General features: G+C 55.1%; 1 protein-coding gene across 1 annotated transcript; it reads right to left on the bottom strand.

The window, feature by feature from the left end:
• Window positions 1-876: 876 nt before the first annotated feature.
• MIEF1 (mitochondrial elongation factor 1) lies at window positions 877-14,509 on the bottom strand. The gene is made up of 5 exons (XM_038756732.1): window positions 14,280-14,509; window positions 4,483-4,633; window positions 4,180-4,357; window positions 3,119-3,381; window positions 877-1,698 (listed from the first exon to the last, which is right to left on the bottom strand). The coding sequence occupies exons 2-5, from the start codon at window positions 4,624-4,626 to the stop codon at window positions 892-894; spliced, it is 1,392 nt and encodes a 463-aa protein (XP_038612660.1). The 5' UTR covers window positions 4,627-4,633; window positions 14,280-14,509; the 3' UTR covers window positions 877-891.
• Between the last annotated feature and the right edge of the window lie 882 nt (window positions 14,510-15,391).

Genomic DNA, 15,391 nt, shown 5'->3' with positions numbered 1-15,391 from the left:
AAGTACCTCCATCACCACCTGAGGAAAGACTGCCACTCCCTCCCACCAGGCAAGTCCACCGTGGAAAGCAGCAGCAGAGGCCCCCCGGCCACTGGGAGATCCCTCCACCCCAACAGCGGGAACTGGAGAACACCAGGCTCCCACAGGCCTCATCTCAATGGAGGAAGGGACCCAGGGAACCAGTGAGGAGCTCCCATCTCTTGCCTTGGTTCCCTTGCCTGGTTTTGACTCGGGGCGGGGGCGAGGAAGGCCCACCCACCGCTCCTCCGCCCCTCCCAGTCAACGAGGAGACTCGATGGGCAACAGCCCCGGTCTCAGGAGACCCCGGCATGGTGACTCCGTGGACGCCGGGCTCCTGACCGGGTGCTCCCTCCCTGAACCCTCTAGAGACCTCCAACTCGGCACCACACTGCCCAGTCCTAATACTGTCTAAGAACTGACCATCCTGAATTCGGTGGAGAATACATCATCACAGCTACGCACAACCATCAGCTAGAGGAAGGCATCTTGACCGGGCACATACGCTCCGGGGAAAGGAGCCAGACAGAGAATGGATTTGGGGGTTGGGGGATGGGAGGGGAAAGCGAGAGAGAAAGGAAAGAAACCCAGAAGAGTAGAAAAGAGGAGGCTGGGGCAGACGGGCCCGAGGGTCGATGGCCACTGGGTCTGGGGCAGCTCGCTTCCGCCCGGAGACGCCCCCGCTTCACTGCATTGCCGGAGCCTAGCCGGGGGACAGAGCCGTGGGCGGAGGGGCGCACAGTGTTTTGGTGAAAGGCGGGGGGAGGGAGACGGCGTCGGCCTCGGGGTCGGCCGAGGCCCCGAGGTAACCAAGGAGTGCCCCCTGAGCCCGCCGCGGAGAACGGGGCGCCCACCCGCCCGCCCTCGGGCCCGCTACGTCTGCAGCAGCATCTCCGGCTCCGAGAGCGAGCAGTACAGGGTGTACCCCAGCTCGTCTATCTCTTCGGGGGTGAGCTCCGAAAACAGGTTCACCTTGGGGTTCAGGGCGCTGGGCAGCACCCCCGCCTCCAGGTAGCCGACGAGCGCCCTGAGGGCCTGCAGGAAGCGGTCGGCCAGGGCTTCCGGCGCCCAGTCGGGCTCGTCCCGGGCCAGGTGCAGGATGACGTTGGTCAGCTGGCTGGCGGTGAGGCGGCCCAGGGCCGGCGTGGACTTGCAGATGGCCTTGAGGATCCTGAGGCACAGGCAGCGGCAGCCGGCGTCGCCCTGGTCCAGGGCCCGGAGGCGGGCCGTCTCGGCCGGCCGCAGGCTCAGCCGCCACAGGGTATCGTGGCGGGCCAGCCGGTGAGGGCGGGCCACCAGCACCACGTCGCCCAGGGTCACGGACGGCAGGAAGTCGATGAGCAGGCGCCGGGCGGGCTCGTACTGCACCTCCAGCGTCAGGGCGGCGGGAGGAGGGGCGGGGCGGATCACGTAGTCCAGCAGGGACCCGATGGCCGGCCAGTTGATGGAGCCCGCCACCACCTTCTCGAAGGCGTCCGCCACCATCTTGGGGGACAGGTAGCCCCCGACGGCGCAGCGGTCCCAGTAGCTGCTCCCGCGCGGGAAGTACTCGGGGTTCTCTCGGCGCACCAGGAAGAAGCCGGGCACGTTCATGATGGTGTCCTCGCCGGGGATGCAGGACCACAGGTTCTGCTCCAGTACCAGGGGCGCCATCAGTTGGATGTGGTCCGCCGTCACCACCTGGCCCGCCGGGGCGGGAGCAGAAGTCACTCGGTCAGTCAGTCCGTCCTATTTACTGAGCTCTTACTGGGCGCGGAGCACTGTACCGACAGCTTGAGAGAGGACGGTACGACAGTAATCAGACATTCCCCACCCACGACGGGCTTACGGTCTAGAGGGGGAGAGTCCCGCGTGCTCTCTCGTTCTCACCCTGACCCCCGCCCCCGCACAGGTTTTCCTGCTCATACACCTCCTCCCACCCCCACGTCACGGCCCTCCGCTGCTTCCCCTAGCTGGGATTGATTTTCCCATCTCCCCCCATAATAATAATAATGATGATGGCATTTATTAAGCGCTTACTATGTGCAAAGCACTGTTCTAAGCACTGGGCAGGTTACAAGGTGATCAGGTTGTCCCACGAGGGGCTCAAAGTCTTAATCCCCATTTTACAGATGAGGTAACTGTGGCCCAGAGAAGTGAAGTGACTTGCCCCAAGTCACACAGCTGACAATTGGCAGGGCAGGGATTAGAACCCCTGATCTCTGACTCCAAAGCCCATGCTCTTTCCACTGAGCCACACTGCTTCTCTGTACTGTAGGCCTTCCCAGACTGAGCCCCTTCCTTCCTCTCCCCCTCGTCCCCCTCTCCATCCCATCTTACCTCCTTCCCTTCCCCACAGCACCTGTATATATGTATATATGTTTGTACATATTCATTACTCTATTTATTTATTTATTTTACTTGTGCATATCTATTCTATTTATTTTATTTTGTTAGTATGTTTGGTTTTGTTCTCTGTCTCCCCCCTTTTAAACTGTGAGCCCACTGTTGGGTAGGGACTGTCTCTATATGTTGCCAATTTGTACTTCCCAAGCGCTTAGTACAGTGCTCTGCACATAGTAAGCACTCAATAAATACGATTGATGATGATTATATTGTATTGTCCTCCCCCAGGCACTTGGTAGCCCGGTGCTCTGTATGCGGTGAGGGCTCAGTAAATACCACTAACTGACCGAGAGCCCACGCCTGTCCACAATACCCAACCTGACCCAGCTACCCATCTGCTCTGCCAAGCGAGGGGTGGGCTCAGCGAGATTGCGACGGGGCTGAAGAAGGGAAGGCACTCCTCTGGGTCTCAGTTACCTCATCTGTAAAATGGGGATTGAGACTGTGAGCCCCACGTAGGTCAGGGCCTGTTTCCAACCCGATTTGCTTGTATCCACCCCAGCGCTTAGCATGGTGCCTGGCACATAGGAAGCCCTTAACAAATATCATTATTACTATTATCATTATAGAAGTCAGGGGAGGAGGAGGAGGAGGAGAAGGAGCAAGGCCCTGAGGAAAAAAGCCCAGAAGGCGGTCAACAGAAAGAAAGAGGGGGCAAAAATCATCAGCAGGCCGGGACAGCAGAGAGGTTAGAGAAGCGGGTGAGGGCCCTGACCTGCAGGTCGTCGTAGAGGCTGCCGCTGAGGTACATGTCCCTGAGCGGCATGTCCGGCAGCTTGGCCCGCAAGAAGCTCCGCAGCTCCGCACAGATGTCCACGGCCACCTGCTTGGCCCGGGTCTGCTCGTCGGCGGGGATGGCCACCCGCTCGCGGTAGTAGGTCAACAGCTTCTCCTGCAGGGACAGGCGCAGCCGGGCCTTCTTCAGGTCCACCTGGCTCCTCTTGGCCGACGGCTTTGGCCTCGGGGTGCAGAACCCATCTGTCCGGGAAGGGGAGAGGAAAACGCCTGTGAGTGCACGGTGATGATGGGATTTGCTATGCGCTCACTAGGCACCAGGTACTCGGGGCCGGGGTAGATACGAGATAATCGCTCCAGGCACAATCCCTGTCATCATCATCATCATCAATCGTATTTATTGAGTGCTTACTGTGTGCAGAGCACTGTACTAAGCGCTTGGGAAGTACAATTTGGCAACATATAGAGACGGTCCCTACCCAGCAGTGGGCTCACAGTCTGAAAGGGGGAGACAGAAAAAAAAACCAAACATACTAACAAAATAAAATAAATAGAATAGATATGTACAAGTAAAATAGATAGAGTAATAAATATGTACAAACATATATACATATATACAGGTGCTGTGGGGAAGGGAAGGAGGTAAGATGGGGGACGGAGAGGGGGACGAGGGGGAGAGGAAGAAAGGGACTCAGTCTGTCAAACCTGGGGCTCAGTCTAGAGGGGAGGGAGAACAGGGATCGAATCCCCATTCTACAGATGAGGGAACTGAGGCCCAGAGAAGTGAAGTGACTTGCCCAAGGTCACCCAGCGGGCAAGTGGCAAAGCCGGAATTAGCCCCAGGACCTCTGACTCCCAAGTCCGGGTTCTTTCCAATAGGTTGTTCTGTTTCTGGGTGTGTCTGCCTCTTACCCCACTCCGTTTGAGATTCCCAGGGTCACCGTGCACGTGAGCCCCGCTGGCCGGCTGGCCAAGGGGCAAGATGTCCCTCTGCTCCAGGGAGGCCCGGGGGTAGAGCCAGGGTGGGACCGCGATCTTTACCCGAGTCAAAAGCCGAGGGGTCAGTGGGAAGGGTCTGCAGGGACCGGCTGACGGTGGTCTTCATATCCTGGTTGAGCAGTCGCGACGAGCCCATCCAGCTGGGCTCCTCCCAGCTCCTTTTTCCTGCGTGGCTGAGGCGCGTGGGGCTGCTGGGGGCACTGATCGCTCGATCGTACATCTGGAATGGCACCCAGTCGGGCCCCTGGGTGACGGGGGGAAGCCACGGCCTGCCCCACCCCAGCCAGCCCCAGGCTGCCCAGCCCTGTTACCCTCCACCTTCCCCGCGTCGGTGCTCCCACTTACCCTCTTGACCGCCAAGGTGGCGATGCCCAGCATGGCGGCGCCACCCACCCCAAGCACCAGCCGGGCATTGGACAGGACAAAATCGATGGCGGTGCCGATGCCGTTGTCGTCTTTCTTGCCTTTGCGCTCGCTTGCGCCCGCCATGGCTCCCCTGAAGACGGGAAGATCACAAAAGCGCGCCGTCTGTGGACCGGCTCCACCGGGCATGCAGCCCGCCCCGGTCCCCCGGTGCTCTGTGGGAAGACCCAAATCCGGCTCACCCCGGGCTGGAACTGGGAGGCCACAGACCTCTCCATTCATCCGTTTTAAGATTCCAACTGATTCATCTCGCTGAAAATGTTTTGTCTCTCCGCGTCTTCCCCGCCCACCCAATACAATCCCTCCACAGCCGCAGCCCTCTGCCTCTGGGTTTGAGAACCGTGCTGGAGCCAGCGAGGCCCAGCCCAGGGACAACCGCCAAGTGGCCCACGGGAAGCTCTGGAGGCTCATCCCTCTAAAAGAAACCGAACCCAAGATCACCCGGCCCGTTCCCCGGAGAGGTCCGTCAGCACTGGTGCCGGGAGGGAATCGATCAGTGGTAATTACTGAATGCTATGTGCAGAGCACTGTACTAAGTGTTTGCAACAGAATGAGCAGACATGTCCCCTGCCCTTAATGAGTTTACAAGAACCCAGGACACTAGGAAACCATTCCTGGAAACTTCCAGATGCCGGGGAGGCTATTTACTGATGAGATTGTTGTGTTGGACTCTCCCAAGCAGTCTGCACACAATAAGCACTCAATAAATACTATTGATTGCTATCCTTTCTCTGGGGAAGAGAAGCCGACCTGGATTCCAGGGAGATGGGCAGCAGGCTGTGGACATCGAAGGCAAAGGCACTGCCCGGGTTCCTGGGCAAAGCAAACCATGCCAGTCCCACCCTAGTCCAGAGCCCCTCCACAAACAAGCGTCTCCAAGGTGCCCGGCCAGCCCACCCTCTCTCCTCAGACTTCAACCGTCCTTGGGTTCGACATGTGTAGTTTTTTCATTGGATGCAATCTACCGCTCCTCTCAAGTGGAAGAGATCGCCCCGTGAGCCAGAACTTAATCTGACCTAGACAGAGGCCGGAGGTTTGGGTTCCGTTGCTGCCTCGGCCCGTTTCGCTGCATTTATTCAGATCACGGAGATTCACAACCTTCCCCCCGGCAAAGGACGTGCCGCTTTTCCAACCCTAGAGGACCTAAGGGGTCACGTCCCTTCCCTGAGCCTCAGCAGACTTTTCCGGGTGACCGCGGGTCGGTAACCCCAGCAAGCACCCAGGAAAAGCTGGCATAGCAGTGGTGGTAGCAGCAGCAGAAATTCTATTTACCGACTGCCAACCGGGTGCTGGGCACTCTACTAAGTCCTTGGGAAAATACAAAACAAAGAAGGGCCCTGATCCCCGCCCTCAAAGAACTTACACGCTAATGGGGGAGGTGTAGAGGACAATATCGACAAAGACAAGAACCAAAATAAAGAATTCCAAGCTGCTGGTCAGCTGTCTTGGGCCAGTCTCCCTCAGGCCGTAGGAACATCTTCCTCCAGCCACCCAAGGAGGCATCTTTAGGGCTAGCGTGACCCCCGGCCTCTCCGGCCCCACTGTGCTCCTACGGGCTCCGGGCTTCCAGCGGGACCGGTATCCTGGGAAACTCCCGCTGCTGGTCTTTTTCAAACAGGGTCCCCACCGCCGGCTTAGTCTAAAAACAGGGAGCTCAGGGAAGTGGCTGGGAGCCGGGTGCCAGGAAGACTCCGTCTCCCTTCCTTTTCCTCCCCAGTAGAACTGGTCTTTGGAGACTTCTGACCAGCCAGGGCAGCCTTTGGTCCCAAGTGAGCCAGGCCTGAGGTCTTAGGACCCAGGACAGCCCAAAACCTAGGAATTCAGACGTGAGCGGCAGCAAAAAGGAGAACTTTCCCCTTGGCTCCAGGAGGATCCTGAAGGAAGAGGCGATTGTGCAGGGGGGCGGGGAACTGCGGACGGGACTGAATATGAAGTCAGGCTTTGTATCTGTTTTTAGATCTTACTTAGGTCAGGAAAGACCTCCCCACGATGGGTGACTGCCTCAGACCAAAAATAGAGATCGGGCACCTAGATTTCAGCCAATACCGAGCCGGAGACCTCAGTCTGCTGCTCCGTAATTATACCACTCTAACCCCCCACCCCCGGCGGGCACACACACACACACACACACACACACACACACACACACACTGGTATTTATTGAGCACCTTCTATCAGGAAAGCATTCCTATCAAGTTAATCAACCCAGAGCACCTTGTTCTCATCTCTCCCGTGGCCAACCTCCTCTTCACACCCTCCCGCTGTCTGGAACTCTCTCCCCGTGAGGCAGACGGGGCTCTCCCCATCTTCAAAGCCCTTCGGAAAGCTTACCTCCTCCGGGAGACCTTCTCCAATAAATTTCTCGTTCATCTCCCCGGGCTATACCTGCCCCCAGTTGTCGCTCCAGAACCCCTGGGCCACCCACACACCGGCATACTCACAACCCCTGAAGCATTTAGGCACATACCTTGCATACCCTATTATTTAAGCAAGCACCAACAAACTCATATACATATCCCCTTTTCCTTCTTCCTCCTCTCTGCAAATCATTTTGGTGTCTGTCTCCTCCTCTAGGCTGGAAACTTCTTGAGGGTGGGGATCACGTTTACTAAGGCTCCTGAATTCTCCCAAGCATTTAGAACAGTGCTCTGCACACAGCAGGTGCTCAATAAGTACCACTGATGATGAGGAAGATGATTTTCTAAGCGCTTGGGAGAGCATGACAGAAGCAAAACACTCAGTCTTTGCCCACGAAGTGCTTATAAACCACAGGACTTCAAATCTAACACCAGCCCAGGCCTAAGACCTAAGGAGAAAGGAGGGTCGGCTGTGAAACGGTGACACCCCCATCCCCATCCCTGCTGACAGCTCCTGACCAGATGAGAATTCGTGCACCTGGTAACTTGGAGGAAACTGCCAAGATCTACTAAGGAATGTGGATTCCACTTTTTCCGGGAGCCCTGCTTATTGATTCTGCCCTCCTCTAGAAAAGCAGATTCCACTTTTTCGGGGAGGCCTGCTTATCGGCTTTCTGCCTTATACCAGAAGCCTGGGCTGCAGCCCAGAGCCCTGGATCAGGTTGCGAGGAGGAGGAAGAGGAGGAAGGCAGCCCTGACCTAGAAGTGGGATTCCTGGACTGGAGAATCAATCACTCTGCACTGACCTCCACTGTGTCTGTTTCCCCAGCTGCAATATGTGGAGAGGCAGGTAACTGAGGGGAATAAAAAGGCAAAAAATCTCCAGCGGTATGAAGAAAGTGATTAGAAAGCCTAGTTTGTGTCTACTAATTCTACTGTCCTCTCCCAAGCGCTTAGAACAGTGCTCTTCACAGAGTGAATGCTCAATACATACCAGCAGTTGGTTGGTGGAATGAGTGAAAGGCTTTTAAAAGTTCGAAAGGAAATTCTGTTAACATAAGGTGAAAAACACTCTTTAATCCTATCGGGTAAGATATCCTGTATATATGTATATATGTTTGTACATATTTATTACTCTATTTATTTATTTATTTAATTTTGTTAGTATGTTTGGTTTTGTTCTCTGTCTCCCCCTTTCAGACTGTGAGCCCACTGTTGGGTAGGGACTGTCTCTATATGTTGCCAATTTGTACTTCCCAAGCGCTTAGTACAGTGCTCTGCACATAGTAAGCGCTCAATAAATACGATTGATGATGATGATGATGATGAAGAGAGGACACCAGAATGAGGCAGTGCAGCCTAGCGGAAAGAGCCTGGGCGTCAAGAGAGCCAGGTTCTGATGCCAGTTCTGTTCCTGGCCTCCTGTGTGACCTCAGACAAGTCCCTCAACCTCTCAGGGCCTGAGTTTCCTCATCGGTCAAATGGGGACACCCTAGCTCTTAGACTGACAGCCCTGTGTGGGATGGAGACTGGTCCCCCCGTTATCTCCTTTCTAACCCCAATGTCTGTGAGCGCAGTGCATGACACATAACAAGCGCTCAAGAAATGCTATCATTATTAATGTAGTGGAGAGGTGGAGGCTTTTAATATCTTTTCAAAAGAAGACTAAATATGAAAGCTGACCAAAGCAGATTGGAAAACAAGGCCGGAACGAAGACTACCTAACCAGAGTGCCCACTGCAGGGCCTACGGCCCCGCGCCTTAGCTGAGCCGTGCGTGGTAGAACTGTTCTGTGAGACGCCAAGCTCCCTCTAGACTGTAAGCTCATTAAGGGAAGGGAACGTGTCTGCTAATTCCATGGTATTGTCCTCTCCCAAGTGCTCTGCACAAAGTAAGCCCTCGATAAACAATAATAATAATAATGATAATGGCATTTATTAAGTGCTTACTAAGTGCAAAGCACTGTTCCAAGCTCTGGGGGGATACAAGGTGATCAGGTTGTCCCACGGGGGGCTCACAGTCTTAATCCTCATTTTACAGATGAGGTAACTGACGCCCAGAGAAGTGACTTGCCCAAAGTCACACAGCTGGGATTTGAACCCATGACCTCTGACTCCAAAGTCCGTGCTCTTTCCACTAAGCCACGCTGGATCAATTGAACCCAGGGGGCCAGAAGGCCCCTGAGGACCATCGGGAGACCCTGCTCTTTCCAGCCCAGGCGGCTTCCCTTTAGAGGCCGGAGAGACGCCGAACAAATCCAACCGTGAACTTGCACTCACCCGGGGAAACCTTCAAGGGCTTCCTGAAGGGCAAACTGGGCCCAGCCAATTCAATTTCCCTTTTCTGACAGGCAGGAATGGGACCTGTCACCCACCCAGACTTGAGGAAGCCGTTGGATTCCACCCGCCTTGTCATTTCCCCGATGAAGGGCACCGGGCTGGTCCGAGCCTCGGCCCGGAGGAGGACCCCATGGCCAGGCCGGTTGCCCCGAACCCAGGGGAGAAAGGAGCCCAGAAGCCCCCTCTGCTCCTGCTCCCCCTTTGTCCCCCATCCCCTGGAAGGTCACGGGGCGGCCCACATCCGAGGGCACCGTTAGGGAATAGGACCACCTTCCCTCACCATCTCTGCAGCAGTTGGTAGAATGCGTCTACCAACTCTGTTGTATCGGCCTCTTTTAAACACTGAGTACGGTGCTCTGCACACAGTAAGCACTCGATAAATACCACGGATTGACTGATTGGCTCGGAAGAAGGTGGGACTGTGTCAGGCCTTAGGGCTCACGGCTGACTCCCTCTGCCAGCAGGGAAGACCCAAGACTGGTGGGGAAAGAGTGGGGGCCTGGGGCGGGCGGAAACCAAGCCGGGGATGAAAACGGGCCACGGCGGTCCCGGCCATCCCCAGGTGGTCGGTGGCACGGATGGCTCCAAGTCCTCCTGAGAGGTGGCCCAGCCACGGGACAGCCAGGGTCCAGGCACTGTTGACTGGTCACCGGACAGAGGAACGGAAAGCACGCTCACTCATTTTGCAAGCACCATAAAACTTTGGAGAAAGGAATGAAATGCCTTGATAAAAGGAGGGAAGAAGGAGATCTGGAGGCAGAGAAGCCCAACCTCAAATCAGGGGCCGGGCATAAAGGGAGGAAGAAAAGGGCCTGGGCCACAGGCCGAATTTGAGGTGGCAGCCCCGCACTGCTAGGGGAAAAAAAACTAACACGGAAATAAGGACGCGTTACGGGGGCTGGGAAATGGGCAAAAGCCAGGACCTGATTTGCCTGTGCTAACCCAATTTCATTTAAAAGGAGCAAGTGGAAAAACTAGAGGGAGTAGAGAAGAGAGAGGCAGTGGGGCCCAGGGGAATAAATACAATCCTGGGAGTCGGAGAACGCGGATTTTAATCCTGGCCCTGCCACTTGCCTGCCCTTTCTATGTCCTTGGGCAAGTCAATTAACTTCTCTGTGCCTTTGCTTCCTCATCAAAAGAGGGGGACTCAATACCCTCCTACTCTGACTGGGTGCTCCCCCAGTGGGACAGAGATTGGGTCCAACCTGATTAGTCTGTCTCTGCCCCAGTGCTTAGGAGAGTGATTAGTACAAAGTAAGCGCTACACAAATACCACAATTATAATTACTAGATGATCAAGGCATTGGAAAACAAGTCCTTATACACAAAGGTAAAATAAACTGGGGTCATTTAGCCTCAAACAGAGAAGGCTAGAGTGGCTTAATTGTTCTCAAGTTCACCGAGAACCAAATAATAACTGTAGCATTCATTCATTCTCAGTCTCTTTTGCAGGCTCTTCCTCCCCCCACTTACTGTGGGGGTTTCCCAAAGTTCAGTGCTTGGTCCCCTTCTGTTCTCGATCTACACGCACTCCCTTGGTGACCTCATTCGCTCCCACGGCTTCAACTATCACCTCTACACTGATGACACCCAGATCTACATCTCCGCCCCTGCTCTCTCCCCCTCCCTCCAGGCTCGCATCTCTTCCTGCCTTCAGGACATCTCCATCTGGATGTCTGCCCGCCACCTAAAGCTCAACATGCCCAAGACTGAACTCCTTGTCTCCCCCACCAAACCCTGCCCTCTCCCTGACTTTCCCATCTCTGTTGACGGTACTACCGTCCTTCCCGTGTCACAAGCCCGCAATCTTGGTGTCATCCTCGACTCCGCTCTCTCATTCACCCCTCACATCCAAGCCGTCACCAAAACCTGCCGGTCTCAGCTCCGCAACATTGCCAGGATCCGCCCTCTCCTCTCCATCCAAACCGCTACCCTGCTCGTTCAAGCTCTCATCCTATCCCGTCTGGACTACTGCATCAGCCTTCTCTCTGATCTCCCATCCTCTTGTCTCTCCCCACTTCAATCCATACTTCATGCTGCTGCCCGGATTGTCTTTGTCCAGAAACGCTCTGGGCATGTTACTCCCCGCCTCAAAAATCTCCGGTGGCTACCAATCAATCTGCGCATCAGGCAGAAACTCCTCACCCTGGGCTTCAAGGCAGTCCATCCATCCCCTCGCCCCCTCCTACCTCACCTCCCTTCTCTCCTTCTCCAGCCCAGCCCGCACCCTCCGCTCCTCTGCTGCTAATCTCCTCACCGTTAGGCCTCGTTCTCGCCTGTCTCGCCGTCGACCCCCGGCCCACGTCCTCCCCCGGGCCTGGAATGGCCTCCCTCTGTCCATCTGCCAAGCTAGCTCTCTTCCTCCCTTCAAGGCCCTACTGAGAGCTCACCTCCTCCAGGAGGCCTTCCCACACTAAGCCCCCTCCTTCCTCTCCCCCTCTCCATCCCCCCATCTTACCTCCTTCCCTTCCCCACAGCACCTGTATATATGTATATATGTTTGTACATATTTATTACTCTATTTATTTTACCTGTACATATCTATTCTATTTTATTTTGTTAATATGTTTGGTTTTGTTCTCTGTCTCCCCCTTTTAGACTGTGAGCCCACTGTTGGGTAGGGACTGTCTCTATATGTTGCCAACTTGTACTTCCCAAGCGCTTAGTACAGTGCTCTCCACACAGTAGGCGCTCAATAAATATGATTGATTGATTGATTGTAGCATGTTAAGCGCTTATTCTGTGCCAAGCAGCGTGGCTCAGTGGAAACAGCATGGGCTTGGGAGTCAGAGGTTATGGGTTCTAATCCTGGCTCCGCAACATGTCTGCTGTATGACCTTGGGAAAGTCACTTAACTTATCTGGGCCTCAGTTACCTCACCTGTAAAATGGGGATTAAGACTCTGAGCCCCACATGGGACAACCTGAAGCAGCGTGGCTCAGTGGAAAGAGCCCGGGCTTTGGAGTCAGAGGTCAGGGGTTCAAATCCCAGCTCCGCCAACTGTCAGCTGGATGACTTTGGGCAAGTCACTTAACTTCTCTGTGCCTCAGTTCCCTCATCTGTAAAATGGGGATTAAGACTGTGAGCCCCCTGTGGGACAACCTGATCACCTTGTAACCTCCCCAGCGCTTAGAACGGTGCTTGGCACATAGTAAGCGCATAAAAAATACCACCATTATTATTATCACCTTGTATCCCCCAGTGCTTAGAACAGTGCTTCGCACAGAGTAAGCGCTTAACAAATGCCATCATTAATCCCCTTAATCTCCATTTTACAGTTGAGGGAACTGAGGCACAGAGAACTGAAGTGACTTGCCTGAGATCACGCAGCAGACATGTGGTGGAGCTGGGACTAGAGCATACGACCGTGACCTTGGAATGATGACGATGATATTTGTTAAGTGCTTCCTATGTGCCAAGCACTGGTCTAAACTCTGGGGTAGAAACAAGGTGATCAGGTTGTCCCACGTAGGGCTTCCACCCTCAATCCCCATTTTACAGATGAGGTAACTGAGGCCCAGAGAAGTGAAGTGATTCGCCCAAAGTCACACAGCTGACAAGGGGCAGAGGTGGGATAAGAACTCACAACCTTGGACTTCCAAGCCCGGGCTCTTCCCATTCTAATCCCGACTCTGCCACTTGTCAGCTGGGTGGCTATGGGCGAGTCACTTAACTTCTCTATGCTTCAGTTCCCTCATCTGTAAAATGGGGATGAAGACTGTGAGTCCCACGTGGGACAACCTGATCACCTTGTATCTACCCCAGCGCTGAGAACCATGCTTGGCACATAGTAAGCACTTAACAAATACCAACATCATTATCGCTATTATTATTATTAAACTACTCTGCTTCAAGGCGAGTCCTTCTCCCAAATCCATGCTCTATCCATTCATTTATTCAATCATACTTATTGAGCGCTTACTGTGGGCAGAGCACTGTACTAAGCACTTGGGAAGTACAATTCAGCAACAAATAGCCACTGGGCCACCCTGCTTGCATAGAGAAGCAGCATGGTTCAGTGGAGAGAGCCCAGGCTTTGGAGTCAGAGGTCATGGGTTCTAATCCCGGCTCTGCCAATTGTCAGCTGTGTGACTTTGGGCAAGTCACTTCACTTCTCTGGGCCTCAGTGACCTCATCTGTAAAATGGGAATGAAGACTGTGAGCCCCCCGTGGGACAACCTGATCACCCTGTAACCTCCCCAGCACTTAGAACAGTTTGTTGCATATAGTGAGTGCTTAACAAATGCCATCATTATTCACCCGGTAATGGAAGATAGAGAAGCAGCGTGGCTCGGTGGAAAGAGCAAGGGCTTGGGAGTCAGAGGTCATGGGTTCGAATCCTGGCTCCGCCACTTGTCAGCCGTGTGACCTTGGGCAAGCCATTTAACTTCTCTGGGCCTCAGTGACCTCATCTGTAAAATGGGGATTAAGACTGTGAGCCCCAAGTGGGACAACCTGATCACCTTGTAACCACCCCCCCCAGCGCTTAGAACAGCGGTTTGCACATAGTAAACGCTTAACAAATACCACCATTATTATTATTATTAATAATAATACAAACGTACTATTATTATTATTAGGATTGTTACAATACAACAACCAATAGCCAGTGGGCTGGTGGGGTGAGATAACAAATAATAACAATAATAATGATGATGATGGCATTTGTTAAGCGCTATGTGCAAAGCACTGTTCTAAGCGCTGGAGAGGATACAAGGTGACCAGGCTGTCCCACGTGGGGCTCTCAGTCTTAATCCCCATTTTACGGATGAGGGAACTGGGGCTCAGAGAAGTGAAGTGGCATGCCGAAGGTCACACAGCAGACGTGTGGCGGGGCTGGGATTCGAACCCACGACCTCGGACTCCAAAGCCCGGGCTCTTTCCACCGAGCCAGGCTGCTTCTCTGCTTAATGCCGTTATCATTATACGCGCTTAACAAATGCCATCGTTATGATTATGATTACTATTACTACTATTATTAGGATACATCAACTGGCTAGCGTTCAGCCGGCGAGGGGCCTACCTCGGGCTTCTCAGTGCATCTGGGATGGCGGGGGTTGGGGGGCTGCTCTTCTTCCTCCTCGTGGTGGTGGTGGTGGTGGTGGTGGAGGTGGGGGGTCCGTTTTCCTGGGGTCCCCCCTCGGGGGATGGTTTGGGTTGGGGGCCTAGAGGAGCCCCCCGAGCCCGGAGGCGAGGAAGGCCCGGGCCTTGCGGAGCTGCAGCTCCAGGACCGGCTGGGGCTGGGCCCGGGCCCGGGGCTGGGCCTGGGGCGGGGGCCGGTCCCGGGGCTGGGCCTGGGGCCGGTCCCGGGGCAGGGGCCGGCGGAACTGTTTTCGGAGGGCGTCCCGGTAGAAGTCCCTGTCGGTGAGGCGCAGGCCTTGGCCCCGCCTTAGCAGGGCCCGGTAGAGGCTGAGCACGGCCCGCCGGCTCGGCCCCTCCATCCGGGACGGCCCCCCACCACCGCAGCCCCCCGACCAACGGCCGCCGGAGGGGCGGAGGGAAGGAGGGACGGACGGACGGACGGACGGTGGGAGGGAGGGAGGGAGGGGGTCTGCCGGGGCCGGGGTCAGCGGGGGCGTGGGGCGGCGGAGGGCACCGCCGCCATGGACACCCAGCTTCCGGGCCACCGCCGGGGACAACCCCGACCACGGGACTGCCGACACGCCCCTTCCTTCGCCGCCTCATCCTCCGCCTCTTTCTAGTCCTCCTCCTCCTCCGCTTTCTCCTTCTACTCCTCCTTCTTCTCTTCCTCCTACTCCCTCTATCCCTCCTCCTCCCTCTATCCCTCCTTCTCCTCCTCCCTTTATTCCTCCTTCTCCTCCTCCCTTTATTCCTCCTTCTCCCCCCTTTCCTCCTCCTTCTCTTCCTTCTCCTATTCCTCCTTCTCCTCCTTCTCTTTCTATTTTCTTCTCCCCTTCCTCCTCCTCTTCCTTCTATTCCTCCTTCTCCCCTTCCTCCTCCTCCTTCTCCTCCATCTCCTATTCCTCCTTCTTCTTTCCTCCTCCTCCTCTTTCTTCTCCTCCTTCACCCCCGCCCCTTCCTCCTCCTTCTCCGATTCCTCCTTCTCCTTCTATTCTTTCTTCTCCCCTTCCTCTTCCTCCTCTTTCTCCTTCATCTCCTATTCCTCCTTCTTCC

The sequence above is a fragment of the Tachyglossus aculeatus genome, chromosome 14 (assembly GCF_015852505.1).
Source record: "Tachyglossus aculeatus isolate mTacAcu1 chromosome 14, mTacAcu1.pri, whole genome shotgun sequence".
In the NCBI taxonomy this organism is placed as follows: Eukaryota; Metazoa; Chordata; class Mammalia; order Monotremata; family Tachyglossidae; genus Tachyglossus; species Tachyglossus aculeatus.
Note: the sequence above shows the minus strand (reverse complement) of the source record. Positions and strands in the feature narration are given on the sequence as shown.